The sequence below is a fragment of the Prinia subflava genome, chromosome 9 (genome assembly GCF_021018805.1).
Source record: "Prinia subflava isolate CZ2003 ecotype Zambia chromosome 9, Cam_Psub_1.2, whole genome shotgun sequence".
NCBI classification, from domain to species: Eukaryota; Metazoa; Chordata; class Aves; order Passeriformes; family Cisticolidae; genus Prinia; species Prinia subflava.
Window position 1 is genome coordinate 33,045,331 of NC_086255.1, and position 20,190 is coordinate 33,065,520.

Consider the following 20,190-nt stretch of genomic DNA (forward strand, 5'->3'; position numbering starts at 1 on the left):
GCGCCTCCACGTGGGTCCGGCCGGGCCGGGGGCAGCACCCACGTGGGACCGGGACCGGGACCGACAGCGGCCCGGGGACACCGCCGGCACCGGCACCAGGGCCGACAGCGGCCCGGGGACACCGCCGGCACCGGCACCGGGACCGCCAGCGGCCCGGGGACACCGCCGGCACCGGCACCGGGACCGCCAGCGGCCCGGGGACTGTGCTGCGAGTGGGAACAGCCCCCGGGGCAGCAGGGACTGTGGGGAGCCCAAGCGGTGTTTTTGGAGTAAAAGTTGCCAGAAAAGGCCTCAAAGGCCGGGACACCGCGCCTCAGCCCTGCCCGGCCCCGCGCCGTGCTGCCCGGGCAGCCGGGCTCAGCATCACAGCACCCATCAGGCTGGAAAAAAACCTCCGAGATCATCGAGGCCAGCCTGGGAGGGCCGGGGCACACTGCTCTCAGGCACATTGAAAAGCTGCTCGGGTGAGTCTTGCTCTGAGAGACGAATGCTGCCTGCCTCATTGCTTTGTAGGATCTCATAAATAAACTGGTCATTTGTTCACTCCAGCGATGAGGTTGGAATCAGGGACATGCCTAAGCCTTTTTCTCTTCAGATGAGGGTTTCAAGTTAAGGATTGCCTCCTCACTAGCATAGCCAGCCTCCGATCTGCACCCTTTAAAGGCAGGCCTGTGTGGTCACTCCCAGCTGGAAATCTTTCACAACAACAACAGAGAGCTGGAAAAGACATAACAGGGGCCAATCCCCCTCTAACACACATCCTTTAGCAGGGTGACTGAGCTGCCTTAAAACCACCTCGTTCAGAAGAGTGAGCTGGAGGCTGCAGCGTGATCCTCAACTGAGATTTCTCCCCGTGCCCAGCCTGTCTCCTCAGCTCCCTCTCACTCAGCAGTGCCTTAAAAAGATAAAATCTCGGGTGTTTTGTCCCATTTCAGGGGAGTGCTGAGATGCAGCGTGCCTCATGGGAGAGACAGACAAGGGCATGAGGTGAATTGAGTCGTTTGTTGTCCAGCTGTGGACACAGATGTGTCCACACGGCTGACGGCATGGCCAGCACTGCGAGTGCTGCTGCGCCAGAGCAGGAAGAAGGCCAGTTTTTAGTGGAACTATCTGTCAAAAAATAAGCCTTCCTTTCCTCTCATTTTGGTTGCCTTCCAAGAGAAATACAACTCCTACAACTAGCAGGAAACGCTGGAATGATATCCAAGCTCCTAGCTGAGGCATCCAGTTAAAGCCCCATTATCCAAAGAGTCCCTAACATCTAGCCAGAGATTTAACAGCAGCTTCTAGAGATTTGGCAAAACCTCACACGCTGCAGAGGCACAGTCAGAATTTTTCAAGTGAGATCTGCTGTTTTCTCATCCTCTTTTGCACCCTCCAGATGTTTTTAGGAAGTGAGGTGGGCAGTGGGGTACACCAAGGAGTCAAGCAGCATGGGGCTGAAGGCTCCAGCTCGTTAGATTTGATTAATGAGGTTCCTGCATGGGATGAGACACCCTGTACCCATCCCTCACACAGGCTGAAGGCAGAGCCTGCCCAGTTCCTTGCAGTGGCCAAGTCCTTGGTCATGCTCCTTGTCCTCTTGGAACCTTTTCCAGACCTTCAGCATCTTTCTGGAGGCCTGTGTGCAGTGTTTTAAGGCACAGGTGGGTCATATTTGTATCAATCCACGTTAACTCAAAAGGCCCGGCTGTTTAAAGCTGTTTCATATGTCATATAAAGCTGTTTATATGTGATATACATAATAGACATGATTCTAACTTCAGAGAAAAGCTACATTTGGGTAGTTTGCATCTGAAATTTAATGACAGGGAGGAAGGCTACTCATTAGCTTTCTCTTTAAAGAAGCGGTTTGTCTTTCCCTAAGCTTGTCTTAAAAAAAGAACTTTTTTCTTCTTTCCAAGGAGTTTCTTGTGGCTTGACCACAAGTTTTCAACGTGAATTTGCTGGTTTCATGTATTTAAGGCAATTAACAGTTGTTTTACAAGGGCCAGCTGTTAGCAATTCTAATGCTCATTTCTGCTTATTGGGGGCAACTGGAGACAAAACAGAAAGAAAAAGCAAGATTAGTTGTATAACCATTATTAGCCTGGAATTACATTTTCCAGCTGCTTTTATGGCTTGGAAACATCTTTTACCAACTCTTAAACCCCAATACAGGCATTTTACAAACCCAGATTAAAAACAAAAATAGCAACACAGGACCAGATTTACCTTAATCTTGTCCGTGTAAGACATGATACTCCTACTGCCTGTGTCCTCTCTGCCTGCTCCTTTGGTTTGCTGTTCCTGCATCAGGAGAGTTTCTGGGATTCACTTCCTCTGGGGCCCTGCCAAAGCTCAGGTTGGTAAGCCACAGAAAGCTGTCAGAGATGCATTTTTGTGTTCCAAGCCCTCAGTTCCCTCCCGGGATTGCTCCCAGGACAGGGTACAATGTCTGCAAAGGACTCATGTGAGCAGTTTACAGGTGCAACTCGCTCAACTCGGAGCCCCAAAAACACTTACAAGGAAACAACTCAAGTGCCAAGCCAACAGCTGGTGTTTGTGCTCCTTGAATTAAATGATTAAGTGAATAAGTGACAAGCAAGCCTTTGTTTCAAAATCATTCCCCTTGCTTACCCACTGCAGAAATACCTAACAGGGCAATTGATGTGTGAGCCCTTGGAGAAGGCACAGGGAATCTCTCACAGGTTGCTTGGCATCCCCTGCTCAGACCAGCAGCAGCAGTGCAGACAAATCTCATTTTCTCTGCCCGTCCTCCCGTGGCACAGGGGCCAGGTGGACACAACTGGGCTGATCTAAGCCATGGGAGTTTCAGCTGCACCGCACAAGGAGAGGCCAGAGCCCTGCCCTGCCTCCTGAGGAGTCTGTGCTCTGCAGCTCTGGCTTTTCATCCTTCCTGTGGCAGGTGCACTCACAGAACACCTGGCTGCTTTGGCTGAGCCAGCTGGAGAGGCTCTCCCAAGAGCTGCTGTCCAAGCATCTCCTCCGCTGCTTCCCTCTGCAGCCAGCTCTGCTTGCAAGATCCATATCTGGGGGCAGTTAGGGTCAATAAATCTGTTTAGTTTGTTTTAACAGCAGGGTGGATACTTCCCTTAGAGATTATATTTCAATCCTTTATCTTATTAAGGGAAGATGTGTTTTGTCCATTAATCCAATTAGCTTGGTGGATTAATAAGCCTGGGCTTGCTCTGTCTCAGGAAGCACAAAAATAGCAGTCAAGCATAATTAAACCTAGATTTGTAAGTAACTCTGGTAACAGCAGTACTATTTCCCTGGATATTCTGTTTATTATTTTTACAAACTATGCTCTCAAATTCAATGACGTGAATTCTGGATTAGAACAGCTCGATTCATGACCAAAAAGCATCAAGGCTGCCCTGAAAACATTTACTTTTTGTATGTTTACAGAATTCTCTTTGTGCTAAATATAGCCAGGTAGGCTCCAACCCAGAATAATGTTTTCAATACTGGGGAGGAATCTGCTCGCTTGCAAAGGAATGAAAGTAATTTGTCATTATTGTGCCGTGCCCTGGCACAGGGTGCTCTCCGCTCAGAGCTGTTCACTGACAAATGCAGCTGTGGCTGTTCGTGCTGGAGCACAGCCTTTGGATTGATCCCGCTTTTGGCAGCTTTTCCTGTTCGAGGATGTGTTACGCTTTACTTTAAACAATGCTCCTGTGCTGTGGATAGAGAACGCGGAGATGTTTGAGGGGAAAGGGAGGAGGAGAAAGAGAAACAAGGAACAGGAACAGGCTCCGGGCCGAGCGCAGCCCCGGGGCGGCCGGTGCGGAACTACAGCTCCCGGCGCTCCTGAGGGAGGGAGGGAGGGCGGCCCCGGCGGCGGGGCCGGCGCTGCCCGAGGTCACCGGGATCCACAGCCCCGCCGGGCACACGGTGAGTGCGGAAACCCCCGGGGAACGGCCCGGGAACAGCGCAGGGCTTGGGCACGGCCCCTCAGGGGAGCAGGCTCGGCTGTCTCCAGCGCCCAGGGTCAAGCGGTGCCGACCGCAGCCTGGCCCGGCCGTGCTGGGGACGAAGGGGTTAAAGGCCCGCTGGGGGTGTGGGCACGAGCGGTCCCTTTGTCCCCGCTGGGGACATCGCTGCTGCTCGAACCAGGGCACAGGGAACGCCACACGGCAGGGGGCAGGAGGGACAGACACGGGACAGACACACAGTGTCACACCGCAGAGCCCCGTGTGACACACTCTGTGTGGCAGTGCAGTGACAGACACACAGTGTCACACCACAGAGCCCTGTGTGACACACTCTGTGTGGCACTGAGTGACAGACACACAGTGTCACACCACAGAGCCCTGTGTGACACACTCTGTGTGGCACTGAGTGACAGACACACAGTGTCACACCACAGAGCCCTGTGTGACACACTCTGTGTGGCACTGACAGACACACAGTGTCACACCGCAGAGCCCTGTGTGACACACTCTGTGTGGCACTGACAGACACAGTGTCACACCGCAGAGCCCTGTGTGACACACTCTGTGTGGCACTGAGTGACAGACACACAGTGTCACACCGCAGAGCCCTGTGTGACACACTCTGTGTGGCACTGACAGACAGACAGTGTCACACCACAGAGCCCTGTGTGACACACTCTGTGTGGCACTGAGTGACAGACACACAGTGTCACACCGCAGAGCCCTGTGTGACACACACTGTGTGGCAGTCACCACCCTCTCATGGGTCTGCACCTGTGGATTTTATCTTCTTTTCTTCTTTTAGAGCTGGGATTAATGCCCTGGAGATGCAGTTTTGTGTTCGGACTGAGTTCTTTATTAATTCTTACTTACAGTACAGTCTCACAAGCTGTGAGTTCTAGCTAACAAGGTACAAAATGGCTCAGTTTCTAAAACTTTCCAAGGTATTTTAAGCATTAATTGTCCAATAACGAGATGACACCTATTTTATTTTTACTTTTAGCCCCATAACCAGACACCCGTGGTCCACAATGCAGACTTCTTCACCCATTTATAATATACCACCCAAACCCATGGAGAAGAAGGTGAAAGAAGAACTTAGCTTATGCCCTAAAACCTCCGTCTTGCCCCGTATATGTTACTACATACTAAAACCTTAAATCCAAGTTTTGCACCCTGTGAGATCACCCAATACTGTTCTAACTGCACATCCACAACCCCCAGGTGGACTTTTTCACCCAATTACAAGACATCACCCCAACCCATGAACATGAAGGTGAAAGAAGAACTTAGCATATGCCCTAAAACCTCCATCTTGCCCCATATATATTACTATATACTAAAAGCTTAAATCCCAAGCTTTGCGCCCTGTTATATTACACACTTCTATTCAAACTACACACCCACAATCCCAGTGCTATCACTCACTTTTGGCCGCCTGTTCCACAGCCTCAGGTCAAATGTAGTGCTTGATGAAGGGTCAGTGCCTGTGAGCACAGAAAGCCTGACATTCTCATCCTGCAGGCTTCCACCGTGCCGAGCTCCTGCTGCTCCCAGTGGCTTCCCCAAGGGATCATCCCAGTGGGAAAGGGGGATGTGGGACAGAGATGTCCAGAGCCACAAGGCAAAGTCTCCACGTGCAAACAGGAGCCTCTGCTGAGGCACCTCTCAGGCTGCCACCACTGACCTGTGCTGAAGGAAGAGCCCTGAGACTCTTGCTGGCACTGCTCGTGTGTCTGTCACAAAGCAGACGTGACTCCCTCCAAAAAGGCTTCATGTTCATGTGGCTGCAGAGTGGAATGTTCTCAGAGATCATCAAGGATTGTGCACCACAGCTCATTTTTGTCTCGTGTCCCTGGCTGTTCCTGAAGCCGAGGTCAGGCAGCAGCCTGAGACTGCCTGGGCTGAAAATGTGGTGGGATTCTTTGGCACAAAAAGCGTTCATAGCTGGAGATGATCCTGCTCAGCTGCAACTGCTGTCCCCTGCCTAACTCAGGGAATTCTCTTCTGCAGCTGATATTTAGTCTTTCACTCTCTCCTGGCATTGGTGCCTTTCCCACAGATGCACTGTGTGCTGCAGTAGGATGTGTGGTTGGATGGAGGCCATGACAAGGAAAGCAGCAAAAGAGCAGCCAGCCTCTCTGCCCTTTTCCCCAGGGACACAGGGATTTGGGACAGGAAGGTCTAACCTAGTCTTATAAGCAGGTTCTGTAAGACCTGTGCACGCTCAGAGATGGAAACAAACTGAGGTATCTTTAAATAGTCTTAAAACTGGCCTGAAACGGAGTTTGAAGTGTGACCGAAGTGATCATTCCAGAAAGCAGATTCTGCAGACTCTGTGAGAGTCTGGTAATTTACCTGGTTATTGCACCTTTTCAATCAAGCTTAACCTTGCAGGGCTGCTGCATTATGTTTTATGCCTCTTTTTTTAGGCAGAGACACCAGCTGTAGGTGTTGGTTATGGCTGCAGTGTATCAAGCACTGCACAGGAGAGTTTCCTCCCTTGCCTGCAGGTTGCACTCCACCTATGTGAGAAAAATGAGGTAAGTTCTCATCTGCTTCCTGGGGACTGGGAGGCCAGGGCTTGGCACAAGCAGCCCTACCTGACCTGACATGGGGGTTAATCCTTTAACCATCACACAGAAAGGCTTTGTGAGCTCTGTAAATGATAACAGCCAAGGCCTCCCCCACCACGGGTAAGAACTGCTTCTCTCAGGCTGAAGCTCTGTCAATGATTGCCTGTGCTGGCTGGAGGGCTCCTACAATACCTGAAGTGGTGCTGCTTGCCTCATTTTAAATACTGCTTCAAACAGCCTGAAAGGAGTACACCCTGACCTCTTTTTCCAGTGATTTTTTTTCCTAACTCATTCCAGCCAGCTGTGCCCTAAGACTTGGTTTTTACCCCTCACATTGTAAAAAACAGGGGGTTTTACCCCTCACATCAGTGTGACAGGTACAGCATAACACATGTAGCCTGATGGGAACCAGATTCAACATCAGAAGTGCTCAGCAGTTTGGGCAAACAGCGTTTGGAGCCATCCAAATTCACAGAATATCCCGAGCTGGGAGGGACTGGGGGGATTAAAGGGAAGACCAAGGTTTCCTGCAGCCTTTACAGCAGACCTTTTGGGTTGAGAGGCTGGGTTACTGATCTTCTTGCATCTCCAAACTTGAGGGTACTCATGTGGTAGGTAAGAACTGCAGTTTTTTCTGCCACACAAACTTCACTAGAGGCTGCAGCCCACCAAGGGGTGACTCAGATGTCAAAACCCTCCAAGCACATAAGGAATACCTTAAATCTGATCTGCCCATTCAGCCCCCCCTGCTCTGTGCACAATAAATGCCTTCAAATCAGCAATAATCTCAACACGATCTCCAGTTCATCTTCCCAATCGTTTTCTCACTGCAGATACTTAAATCAGCTAAAGGAAGATGACAGCCTTTGTAGACAAGCTCAGACCTCAGGAACTTTCTACCTCTTTCACAATCTCTCCCCCTTCCTGCAGAAAGTTGGGAAGAAATATTTGGTACCACAGCTCAGTGCAGCAGGTAAGAAAGAAATCAATGTATCCAGAAAGAAACACCTGGTGCATCACACAGCTGAAATGAAACAGAGACACCAGCCTGATTTGTTCTGAGGTGATCAGGTTTAAGCATTTGGGACAGTGTGAAGAGAGAGGGCTGGCAGGAAAACAAACCAGGTCTTTCTGACAGACATCTTTAGTGTAACACAGGAAAAGGTTTTTTTGAGAGAAAGGTATTGGCTGGTGCAGGACAAAACCAATGGACAGCTGCTCTCCAAGCATTACAACATTGGCACCTTTAGCCTGATGTGGTCTAAACTTCCTACAGCTTAGGAGGAGAGCCAGATTTTAGGTTTCTGCCTGGGTGGGATCACTTGTCCCCTTTCACACATGGGCATTCTGCCTTGAGCCAAGGTTGCCTTGACGATCCAGAGAGCACCACGGTTGTATGGATTTGCTTTCATCACAGCCTTCTCTTCCCCTTTCCCTGCTGTTTAGAGATGAAAGGGATTCTGGAGAAGTTCCAAGAGGCTGAGCAGTGGATGGAGAAGTCGGTGCTGATCGGGTGTTCGGACGAGCACAGACCGCGCTTCGCGCTGGATTTAGGTTGGGATGACTCCTCTCCCACCCCTGCCAGCACTGGGGTGGAGGTGCTGCCAGGACAGCATCCCTAATCCTTGGGAGAACTGTCCTGCCAAGGAGGGCTGGGTTGAGGCTCTGCAGGAGCTGTTAGGAACGTGGCAGGTGACAGCCATGGGCTGCACTGCTGCTCCTGTGCCTGGGTGTGTCAGGAAAGGTGGGCTGGGAGAGGCCGCTAACATTTGGGAATGCTGCCCCTGATGTGGTTCACTTCCATGGGAACTCCCAGAAACTGTATATTGGAACAGCAAAGGGCACAAAATTGGAATAATAGCAATAATAGCTGAAATGTATGAGATCAAATTTTCTCTTTTTTTATTCCTTTTTTTTTCTTTTTTTCCTTTAACAGGAGCCTTGGATAAATCAGTCATTGAGTCAGAACTGCAGGGATCATTTACTGACCTACGAAAGGCTCTCTTTGTAGTGGATGGGAAGGATTCTTCTTTGCTGGCTTCGGTATTGGACAGGGCATTTTACTTTAGGGGGCTGTGATCGCTGACATCAACCCTTCTCCTTATCCCCCATATTGTTTTATGATCTAATATTGTAGAAGTACCTCCTGTACACTTTCAGGAGCCTAGATACTGACACATTATAAATTACACCAATTTTCCCAAATTTGTGGTCCAAAAGGAAGATGCAAGGGAAAGAGAAACAGACAAGTGACTTAAAAATGACTGCACCAATTTATGCCATTTAGCTGAAATGTGCTAAATCACAGCAATCCCAATTTGTCCTCAGCTCAACAACCATCAGGCAAACTGGGTATCACAAATTTACACATCTTCTCTCAGAGCTGCTCTTTAGAAACCTCTTCCTTAGAAGCTGGTGCTCTGCAGATGCCCTGTGTTTGGAAGGCCTAAGAAAGGCCTGTGTGTGAAAATCAGCTGTCCTGACCCATAAAGAGAAATATCTCATGTTTCCTTTTCTGCTCTATGTTTGTGATGCCTGGGCTATTTTTCAAGAAGATATTCAGGGCTGGAGACTCTTTAGGATAGTCCAGCTCCCAATACAACTCCCATTATGCCACAAGAAGTAACAGCTCTTGCCCACTTCCCTCAAACATACTCAAATTTAGAAGCAGGAAACATGGATTGCAGAATCTGCCACTTTTCCAAGTATTGCCCTTATTTCATTTACCTTCCCGAGGCTTCCAAAGATAATCAGAGTTTTATCCCCAAAGCATTATTCGGGGAGACTGCTGTGAATTATTCCTTCCCCTAGGTATAAATGAGGTTTGTGTTTCTCTGTGCTGGCAGGCCCAGTCCCTTCTGCGGTGGCACGATTCCCACCAGTACTGCAGCAGAACTGGGCAGCCCACCCAGAAGAACCCAGCTGGCAGCAAACGTGTCTGCCACGCCAGTGGAGTCACCTACTACCCTCAGGTGAGCACCTGAGCAAAGGGGGGACACAGGTCACCCCGGGGCCAAGCAGGGGAAGGGCTTTGGCATAGCTGGGTGCTTTGTCTGTAGTGGTCAGCCAGTGACCCTCAGCCAGCCAGGAAAAGCAAAAAATCTGCTCTTACTTGTTTTGTCTGAGCTGCTTCTTCTGCTTTGGTGCCAGATGTCTCCAGTGGTGATCACCCTGGTGTCCAGCGGGAGCCGGTGCCTCCTGGCCCGGCAGCCCTCGTTTCCCCCGGGGATGTTCACAGCTCTCTCAGGCTTCTGTGACCTGGGTAAGTGTTGAGGCTTTATCTTCTTTTTCCTCTCAGAGCCGGGATTAATTGCTGGGTATTTTGTGTTCGGACTCAGATGTTTATTAATTCTTATCCATAGTACAGTCCCACAAGCCGTGAGTGCTACAGCACTTGTAGCTAACAAAGTAAAAATGGAGCCTCTCCATCTCTCTACAAGGCCTTTTAAGGATAAACTGTCCAATTAAGAAATGATACCTAAATTATTTTTAGTTTTAAACCAATAACCAACCACCCGTGGCCCACAATGTGGACTTTTCTATCCAATTACAAAACACCACCCAGACCCATGGAGAAGAAGATGAAAAAGAGGGACTGGCCTCTGCCCTAAATCCTCCATCTTGCTTTGTATATATTACTATATTCTAAAACCTTAAAACTCTAATTTTTCCACCCTGTGATATTACACACTTCTATTCAAACTCCACACCCACAATCCCAGTGCTGTCACTCAATTTTGGAAGCCTCTTCCGTGGCCTCAGGTCAAATGCAGTGTTTGCTTGGGGGTCAATGCCTGGCAGCATAGAAAGCCTGGAATTCTCAGTGCCCAGGGTTCCAGCAGGTTCTGATCCAGCACAGCAGCCCTGGGCATGCAGGGTGTGGGGACATCAGCCAAATAAATCCCTGTGCAGAGAAGGATGGACACACAGGTGATCCGTGTCCCCATCCCCAGAGGTGTGCAAGGCCAAGCTGGGTAAGCCTTTGAGCAGCCTGGTCTAGCAGGAGGTGTCCATGCTGATGGCAAGGGGTTGGAACTAAATGATCCTTTAAGTCCCTTCAAGCCCAAATCAGTCTGTGATCCTGTGGCAGCCAGGAAAACAACATTAGATCTAAATAGATCAGTGTTTGCATGCAGACAGAATTCAAGATAGCTGCTATGTACCTGAAGGGAATAGGAATTATAGGTGTCCAGCAGTTCTTCTAGACCCTGACAGTAAACGTAAGCTTTAAACTTGCTGAGTTATAACCCCTGATCCTTTCAAAATCCATTCTGTGGCTCATGCAGTCTGCCTTGCTACAGCAGGGAAAATGGCCTCAAACGGAATTGTTCTGTCCACCATCTGTATGCAGATGGGGCCAAAAATGTCTCTGGTGCCTGTGTTTATCAGAGGTTGATGAATTTACTGGAGCATCCCGCCAGCGCGCGTTTCCAGGTCAGCGCAGCTGGAGCCGCTGCGTGGGAATGAGCATTGCCTGCTTTCCTGCTTTCCTCGCCGTGGGTCGCTGCCCTGAGGCCGGGCCGTCCTTGCCTGACTCTGCTTGGTTGCAGGTGAAAGCGTGGAGGAGGCGGTGCGGCGAGAAGTGGCCGAAGAGGTGGGGCTGGAGGTGGAGGCGCTGCGCTACTCGGCTTCCCAGCACTGGCCCTTCCCCAGCAGCTCCCTGATGATCGCCTGCCACGCCCTGGTGGGAGCCCAGCGGGCTGAGGTGAGCGGCTCAGGCTCCCCCGAGCTATTCCACTGCCTGCCTCAGGCAGCAAAATCCCCTTCAGTCCACAGAATTTAGTTAGGAGAGCATCAAACCATCCAGAAATGCAATTTTCTGTTGCTTTTTCTGCAAGTGCAGAACAAACTTCGAAACAATCCCATCATCTTCTGTTGCAAGGTGCTAGATTTGGCTCAGGTCACTGTATCTACAAGCCCAGAGCCCAACACCCCTGGTTTTGTTTTTATTTTTTTCCCTCTGAACTTTGCAGAGGAGGTTCCCTCACACATTTGCCATAGAGCACACAGATTCTGCCACGTTAATTCCACTTGGCTTTGCCACGGTGGAGCAGGGTTGGTTTGAGCACAACAAAGTACTGGTGGGTGGTGATCTCCTTCCCTGGACTGGCATCACTGCCTAATTCAGGCATGGGTGTAGGGCATTCCAGCATGGGATCTCTGTGGAAACAAGAAGGGGCAAGGTACCACTGCCTATTGTAATAAATTAGCTGAGATTCCATTATCTTCATGGAGGAAAATTCTTTATTTTCACAACTGATTTTATGCAGTTTTTACAGACCTCATGTGCGGCTTCAGTTGGTTAATAGCTTTCTTGCCAATTACTCTATTGGTTAGCAAAAGGTATTCTACTTGTCCATTATTCTTGGACTGCTTACATATTTTCTTTACTGATTTTCCTGGGACAAACCCCTTGTTATTGCAGTTGCATTTGTTTTTCAACCCAGGAATAGGTTGTTGTGCTAATGAGTTTTCATACCAAGATTGTTTTCACATGGGAACTTGCAAATTACTGAAAAAGAAGTGACAGGCTAACTTTGGCAATTTAGCAGAGCAGGCCTGATTTTATGAGGCCTTTCTTTTATAATTCTTTTAGCTGTCACGACACCACTGCCCACATTCAAAGCTGATTTAAGGAAGTGATGCCCTCTGAATTCTTTCCAGATCAGTATGGACACCCTGGAACTGGAGGAAGCCCGTTGGTTTGGCCTGGAGGAAATTGTGGAGGGTCTCAAGAGGGAGCCCAGCACCTCAAAGCAAGAGGATGGTAGTATTTTACCCTGGTTCCCTCCCAAACAGGCCATTGCTCACCAGCTGATCCGTGAGTGGGTTCAGCAGCAGACTGCCCACACAGCTTAGGCAGGGCTTCATCGCCTCTGGGATTCCACCAGAACTGTGAAAGCTCAAGAGAAAAGCTTCCAAAAAAAAAGCTTCCAAAGTCCCTGGGCAAGGGCTCTGTCACAATGAGGACAGCACCACTCTGATGGCACTCTGACCTGCAGAGGTCTCTAAACTGATCTGACAGTCCCATGTCCAGTGGATCACCTCTGAAATCCCGTGATTTGAGGTAAATGTACAATAAAATCCGTAGTTCCAAAGCATCAAAATTATTGTGACCAGCTGTCACTGACCCCATGGCACCAATGTCCCATTTTCCTCCATTTCTTCTGTCTTGGATGGACATTGAGGGCTCCCTTTTTCCCAGAACAAAAATAAAGGGACAGTGGCACTTTCCAGTGCCTGTGTTTATATGGGTCTGGGAGAGCTATCAAAAACCCGAAGAAAAGCCCCTGCCTGTTTGCTCTCCTCTTCTTCTGTCTCTTCCCTTTCAGTCTTCCATTTTCATATGAAATATCCAATTTTTTTGTTGTTTTGTAAACGTTCAATGGGCCTCTGCATTTTCCCCACCAGTAAGACAGCTACTCCTGTCCCAAGAAAGAGAGAACAGAGCTATCTGGTGGTAGAAAGGGGAAGAGCAAGACCTACACATAGGCATTTTAGAGGAGCACAGATAATGCAGAGGTGACAGGAACTTCTACAAGAACTGCACTTAGAACAGAGAAAAATCTCGAAAGGATCAGTGCCTCTTACCCTGAGGCCAAAGTCTGTGCCTTGCCTGGAGAGCTGGTCTGATTTTACTGATGAAATGGTACCACCTCTCTGGAGGTACAGCCTGTTCTAGTCTTTTCAACCTACTCAAACAGGGGTTTTGGGGTTTTTTTTGGTAGAGCTAGAACAACTACAAGATAATAATCACATCACGTCTTTGGAAAAGCATTACATTTTAAACTGTTTTATAAAATCCTTAATCCAGACCTGTAAGAGATGCTCAAAAGAGATGCAGGGACGATAGGCAGCTCTTTTCCAAAATGCTGTTTATTGCAGCAGTCCTGTGTTGTGGGTGGCAGAGCTAAGCCTAAAAGCTGCCAGCTACAGCTTATAGGCAAGCCTGAAGACCCCTGGTTACAATGCATTATATAGTTTCCTTTGCTGAGCATCTTAATACAATAAAACCAATCAGCATCATATATAGTACCTTTACATTTACTTATAGCCTATCATAACTTACTAATATTACCATATTATGTTACACTTTAAGCTCAAAATTGTTTTTCTGTTTTCTTGCAGTTGAAAATTCTTAGGCTTTTTTTCTACTTGGTAAAAACATGGGTTTTGTTTGCCTATGGTATCTTTTGCTTTTTAAGATCTATTTCTGCTTGGTAAAAGCATCTTCTTTGTTTGTGGTCAACATATCCTTTGCACTAGCCATAAAACCTCTTTCCAACTTGACTTAACCTTTGCTTTCTTAGTTCTCCAGTAACAACTGGCTCAGCAAATCTAACTTTAGACGTCCTTTATTCTTCTATATCAAAACTTGCTTCCATCTCTATTTTGTTCTCAGGTTCTACATTCAGAGAGCCTTCTGCTAAACCTACATATCTGTGAAACTTTCTTGTCAAACTTTTCATCTTCCCCAACACAGACCCTTTTGACTTAGTTATGAAACAACATTGGTGGCCTCCATTCCTGATGTTAAGCAAGCAGGAGTGATGATAGGCAGTACCCAGCTGTGAGCAGGACAGAAAAACAAGGTGAGGGACATTGTCCTCACTTGCATTTGCCTCAGAAATCTGTCAAAGCCTGAAGAACACACACTGCAGTCAAGACAGGACATGCTCCATAAAGGCAAGTGACCTAGAAAAAGGAACAGGCAATTCCTGACAGAGGCTTCCTCACCAAAACACAGCAGGGCTTCCCATGGAAAAGGTACCAGGCAGGCAAAAGGGACAGAGCAACAGATTTCTCTCAAGAACGCATCCCTTAACCGAATCCTCTTTGGGAACATTTGGCTTGTATAAATCACTGAGATCCCTCTGCCTTCAGGGAGTTTCAGCAAGCCCCAGCACTGAAAAGCTGCCAGCTGGGGCATTACAGCCCAGTTGCTCATAGGTATTACCAGTCAGCAGGATACAGAATGATGGCATTCATCCGATTAATCAGATGTAACATCTTGGTTAGCAGGTTGAGAGCAGCATCCCACCTACCTCCCAAAAGCAGCAGGGCATGAGACTCATGTTGATCTCGAACAGGTGCCAGCACAGGACTGAAATAACTAAACCTCATGACACAACTTGTTTGATCTCTGACTGCTCAGAAAAACCTTATCTGCAAAGAGTGTGGGTAGAAAACTGACTGACCACGTGCTCTCCCATCGGCTGGGCTGCTCTGCTGCTGTGTGGAAAGGCCACACTCTCCCATCCTGAGAGGTATTTATTGTGGATGGCAGAAAGTCTGACTTCAGTATTACAGCTCTTACGTGAAGAAATTGTTTCACCCTAAAACAAAATACTGTGGACACACTCTGAGCCTGATGTTTGTCCAGAGAGGACATAAGCACCCAGTGGAATGCCCTGACAACCTGACCTTGTAAAAGTCATTTGTCAGCAAACCTTTCTGAAGGAGCCACAAGTAGCTCACCTCTGGCAGCTGCAGCAGACAGGTTGTCAGAACAACCTGTAATTACACAGGTACAATTCCTGTGTTCAGTCTGAGGCACTGCTTGAACAGACTGAGCTGCCCCAGCCTTCAGCTCCCATCTAAATCTTGCTCACCTTTCAACCTAGCAGCAGATGGAAAGCTGATGTAACATCCACTGGTCCCTGTTTTTAGCAGTAGGTAACATACTTTATGTAGAATTCCACTGTTTCTATGCATGGAAATACTGTAAAAGGACACAGAAGTTCTACTAGCATATTAAAAGAAGCAGAAAACCCAGGAAGGATGAGGCTTGGTATAGGTACAGAAGCTAATTCAAACATCATATGATAGTTAAATATGGCTGCTTTGAGTATGCAGCATGGAGGACAGCTAGATTAAACGAGAATATATTCCAAAACTGTAACTATTTGTCCTTATAACTGCAAGCTAATAACCCTCACCAATTAAAAAAAGGAAATCTGATCTGAACTAATTTAGATCACCATCCCTGCAGCTACTGGGTATCATTACTCCTTTTCCCCACCAAGCTACAAAGGCTTTACTGGAAATCTCTCACTTTCTGTGTTCTACCTGTCACAGTGGTCAAGAGACCTGCGTGATTTCTCTGAATGACCTGAGCTTTACCTTTACCTTTTACCTGCACAGACCTGCTGTCAGCCACCACAGTACCCTTGTGTCTGTTTGGAAAGACAGGTGTCTGCCAGGGAAAGCCAGAGCTTTCCTTGGAATGGAGAATGTAAACCCCCTCCCTCCGAATTATTATAATTTTGCAATTAAGGAGCTTTCAGGCAAAGATATGGGAATGGGAATAACAGTTCTTTACTAGGACTATTAAAAAATACAATGTAGTAGTACAAGAAACCGAAGCAAACAAACAAACAAAAAATCCTAGAAATACTGGCAGGGTCAGAATATGACCTGACACCCTGTTGGTCAGGGTGTTGGGAGCAGTCCAAAATGAGTCCTTCTGGAGTGACAGATGTGGTTCTGTTGGAGCAGAGATGATCCTGTAGAAGGGTCCAGTGGTGGCGAGATCTTCCTCTGGGAATGCAGAGCACACAGGCTGTGCTGGGCTCTGAATGCCAGGGTTTATCCAGGTGGGAATGCAGTGCACACAGGCTGTGCTGGGCTCTGAATGCCAGGGTTTATCCAGGTGGGAATGCAGAGCACACAGGCTGTGCTGGGCTCTGAATGCCAGGGTTTATCCAGGTGGGAATGCAGTGCACACAGGCTGTGCTGGGCTCTGAATGCCAGGGTTTATCCAGGTGGGAATGCAGAGCACACAGGCTGTGCTGGGCTCTGAATGCCAGGGTTTATCCAGGTGGGAATGCAGTGCACACAGGCTGTGCTGGGCTCTGAATGCCAGGGTTTATCCAGGTGGGAATGCAGTGCACACAGGCTGTGCTGGGCTCTGAATGCCAGGGTTTATCCAGGTGGGAATGCTGGGCTCCTCCCCCTGCGTGGAGCAGCTCACAGTGGAATTATTTAATTTTATCAGCCATGCAGCAAGCCTCGATGGCCCATGGACAGCAGATATCCCCTGGAGGGAGGATGGGTGGTGGAAGAGAGAAGAACACTGCCCCAGCTGGTTTTAACAGCTGGCCCATTGAAAGAAGGCACATGAAAACACCTCTTCAACTGGTTTCAACAGGTTGGGAATAGAATACACCTTGCATTGCAAACAAAGACTCCTTGGGAATTTCTATCTGGGAGCTGAAGAAGAGGCTCTGTTCCAAACACCCATCTACACTTCTCAGGAGTAACTCACGATGGGATGTTCTCCTGCCTGCATCAATTCCTTTGCTTCTTAGCTTCAGCTCAAGCCCAGAGACCTGGGAGTTGTTAGGGACACACTGTCCCCTGGCATGGCCACACAGCTGATTCCAGCCTGGCAGCACGGCGGGCACACATCCCACACCTGTGGGTTGTTTCTATCCCCTCTCAGGAAGCTGTTACCTGTGTTACTGTAAGAACCCAAAGCAAGGTGTCTGTGGGGTTTGGAGGGACTCTCTCGGGGGGTACTTGTGGGTGGGTCTGTGGGGTTTGGGTGGGGGTGTCTCTGGGATTCCCATTCTTTCTCCCTCGTATTTCCCATCCATTTTCCACTCACATTGCACACTCTTTTCTCCTCACATTTCTAGTGCTTTCCTACTTCTTAAATTCCACCTTTTCACCATTATGCCTTCTTCATTTTTTCACTCTTCCCCATCTTTTTCCACTGCCTTTTTTCTCCCCACCTTTTTCCCCACCCTTTTGGAAGCCTTTTTCTTTTTCTGTCTTTTTTTTCCCCACACTTTTTTGCAGCCTTTTTTTCCTGCCTTTTATTCCCTACCCTTTTTTCCCCCAGCCCCTCAACATAAATCCCTCAAATGATGGAATCATTGGGGGTTCCTACCAATTTCAGCCCTAAAAAGTGAGGCTCAACAGAGATTCCCTGTCAATTTAAACTTAAAGATTATGAAAATGGAGGGTTTTCTCTCATTTCAAACCAATAAAATTGCATCATAAAGGGTGTTCCCTGTTCTGTTTAAGCAAGAAAATGGGGATTCCCCATCAACTGATATCCCAAAAATAATGGAAAAGGCAGAGTTTCTTTTGATTGATACCCTTAATATTGCAGGGCAATGGGGATTCTCCCTAGTTAAATACAGACAATAAGGGAAAAGGAGAATTTTCCCTCAGTTCAAAACCCTTTCTCCTTCAGGGAGGTTTCCCTTTAGGAGGTGAAAAAATGGATGACAGGTCATAGGTTTTCACCCTTTTTTAAGTTTGGTCCATTTGCATATTGGCAGTTAATCTTCCAATTACAGCTTCAAGTAATGAAGTCATTTACCCCAAGTTTGCTCCCCCCACAACTCACTTCTGTTTACATTTTTCCAGAAACTGGTTTGTCTGACTAAAATGGAAAGCAGCAGCTAACACTCTATATGGAGTTTAGAGTTATACACTAAAGAATTGCAGGATTACAAATACATTGAAAAATAGAAAAGCTAACATCCTAAGGCATCCCTCTCACTATTGTGCCAGGAGAGAGCCCTGAGATCACCTGCAATAGGTGTGCCCTGGTAGCCTCCAAAGCAGCCCTGAAGAGAGCCTGCCCCACATCCCATCACTGCCACACCTGGGGCTGTCCCACCCCTCAGCCCCCAGACACCTCACATCCCTCCCCGGCGAGGGATTTTCCATGGGGAATAAAGAAAGCTGGCAGAAGAGATTTCCACCTCAGATGTGCCAGAACAGACGCTCTTGTGTTCCAGTCCAAGGACATGAATGGCCACAGGGAGGGCAGCTGCTGCTGCAGCCTTTGCAGCATCCCAGGGGACCCTGAGGTGGTACAAGGGGCCTGCTCTGAGTCTCCCTGCTGTGGAAAACAAAGGGCAGTTTCTCATCTGAGAGAGTGAGAGAAGCAGCTGCAGCAGGAGTTAGATAAACGTTCCTTAAAAATACTTTTCCACCACTGCAGCTACCACGTGCCTGGAGGTTCTTATTCCTGAGCTGGAGCCTTGGAAAGGAGGGTCAGGGGGCGAGTGTCCTGCAGGGAGGTGATCTTTCATGGCAGCAGGGAGGCTGACATCCACTCACACCAAAAGGACCCCAAATCCAGTTTATTTGCAGCAGGAGTTGAGGGCTGCTGACTCCTGAGGCTACGCCATAAAACTCACCAGTGGGAAGAGTGGCAGCAGCCAAAGTGCCCAGGTGCTCGGGAGAGTTTTAAGGGGTTAAAGGTCTCTGTGTCCCCTGAGGTTAATTTTGATCTCACAGATGGAAGATGAGTGATCCATTGTTTGTTTTCCTGCTTGAAATGTACCCATCAGCAACTCCACTGATCAGAACTGGGGCTGCAGGGGTCAAGAAAACCACAGGCTTGGGAAAGGTCAGAAGTTCTGGGAAGAACAAGAGGCAGATGCTCAGGTGAGCAAAGTGAATAAATTGTGTTGGAATGGGATTCCAGTTGAACAGCTACAGAATATACTTCCACAGAAACCTGTTGAAAGGGAACCACACTGCACTTGTCTTCCCTAATTAATTCCATCAGGCTTCCTTCACTAAAAATACTCTCAAAATTAAAAGCAGGGATGCCTCGTGTGTTACTTCAAAGCAGTGGAGGAGGCAGCATGGAAATGCTTCCATGGCAAACTCTCCTGTGAGCACTTCCAGACCTTTGAAGGTCTCTGCTGTGAAGCTGCTGAACAAATGTCAATAGTTGGGATGAGCAGAGCCCCTGAGAAATCACGGTCCCACTGATGGAAAAGCGAGATTATCCAAGCAGCAAGATCAGCTGGAGAGTTTCCAAAAGAGCAGCTCTGCTCTGAACCTCAGCTTAGGAGTTTTCCTCACGCACTACAAGAGTCCTTCCATCCATTTTGCCCTTTTGTATAGCACAGGCTACACAACAGATAAATGTGATCGTGTTTTAAACAGTTCTCTTTTAAAGTATCTAAACTTGATCGAACTACTCATCAGTGGAGGATTTTATGTAGTTTCAGTGTTAATTACCTTCTCTGGTCAAACATAAACCCTTCCTGAGGTTCAAGTACCTCTGTTTCCCACCACTAACATCTCATTATCCTTGTCTATATTCAAAAAGTCCTGTTAATCCCATTTTTCCAGCACAGATTTGTCTGAGATTAGTCACTTCTCAGTAGTCTAAATTCCTTGAACTTTAGCAGAACCTTTACACTTCCCAGCTCTTTTTGTCCATCTCTAATCCCTATCCAACCTGCCAGTACTCTCCCTGTACTGTTGACAGAGTAAATTATACAACATCAATTGAGGTCAACTGATTAATTGATGAATGAAAAAAAATAGAGACAAATTAAGAAGCTGATTTGGACCCGGCAGGACTGCCTTCTTGGTGTCTGTAAATCAAGAATTTCTACCTATTTTATTTCAAATCTATCTTTTTGAAACTGAAGTTGCTATATCTAGAATAAATTTTTCATTCCATGTGAAAGCAACATTGCTGCATGCCACCTAGCCACATTTTCACTGAAAAAACCCCAAACTGTTCAGCCTGGGCTCACATACAGCTACTGCTGGCATGATACCAACATTCAGCAATAATGGAATTCAGAAAATGACCAATTATGAAAATGCATTCACTCCAAGAACTGATACCTCACTGAGGAAGTTACACATATCTTCAAAAAAAATTTTAAAATCTCCTAATCACATTG

General features: G+C 47.8%; 1 protein-coding gene across 2 annotated transcripts; it reads left to right on the forward strand.

The window, feature by feature from the left end:
• The first annotated feature begins 39 nt into the window (after positions 1-39).
• On the forward strand, positions 40-13,647 carry NUDT13 (nudix hydrolase 13). Of its 2 annotated transcripts, none has more exons than XM_063406292.1 (9): positions 40-464; positions 6,371-6,481; positions 7,348-7,487; positions 7,961-8,068; positions 8,451-8,557; positions 9,361-9,486; positions 9,665-9,776; positions 11,065-11,219; positions 12,179-13,647. In XM_063406292.1, exons 2-9 carry the CDS (start codon positions 6,399-6,401, stop codon positions 12,371-12,373), a joined length of 1,026 nt encoding a protein of 341 aa, XP_063262362.1. In that variant the 5' UTR covers positions 40-464; positions 6,371-6,398; the 3' UTR covers positions 12,374-13,647. The 2 variants fall into 2 exon arrangements, with proteins under 2 accessions (XP_063262362.1, XP_063262361.1); XM_063406291.1 differs by lacking the exon at positions 40-464 and adding an exon at positions 3,551-3,897 and having other exon boundaries at positions 12,179-13,644.
• Positions 13,648-20,190: the final 6,543 nt, after the last annotated feature.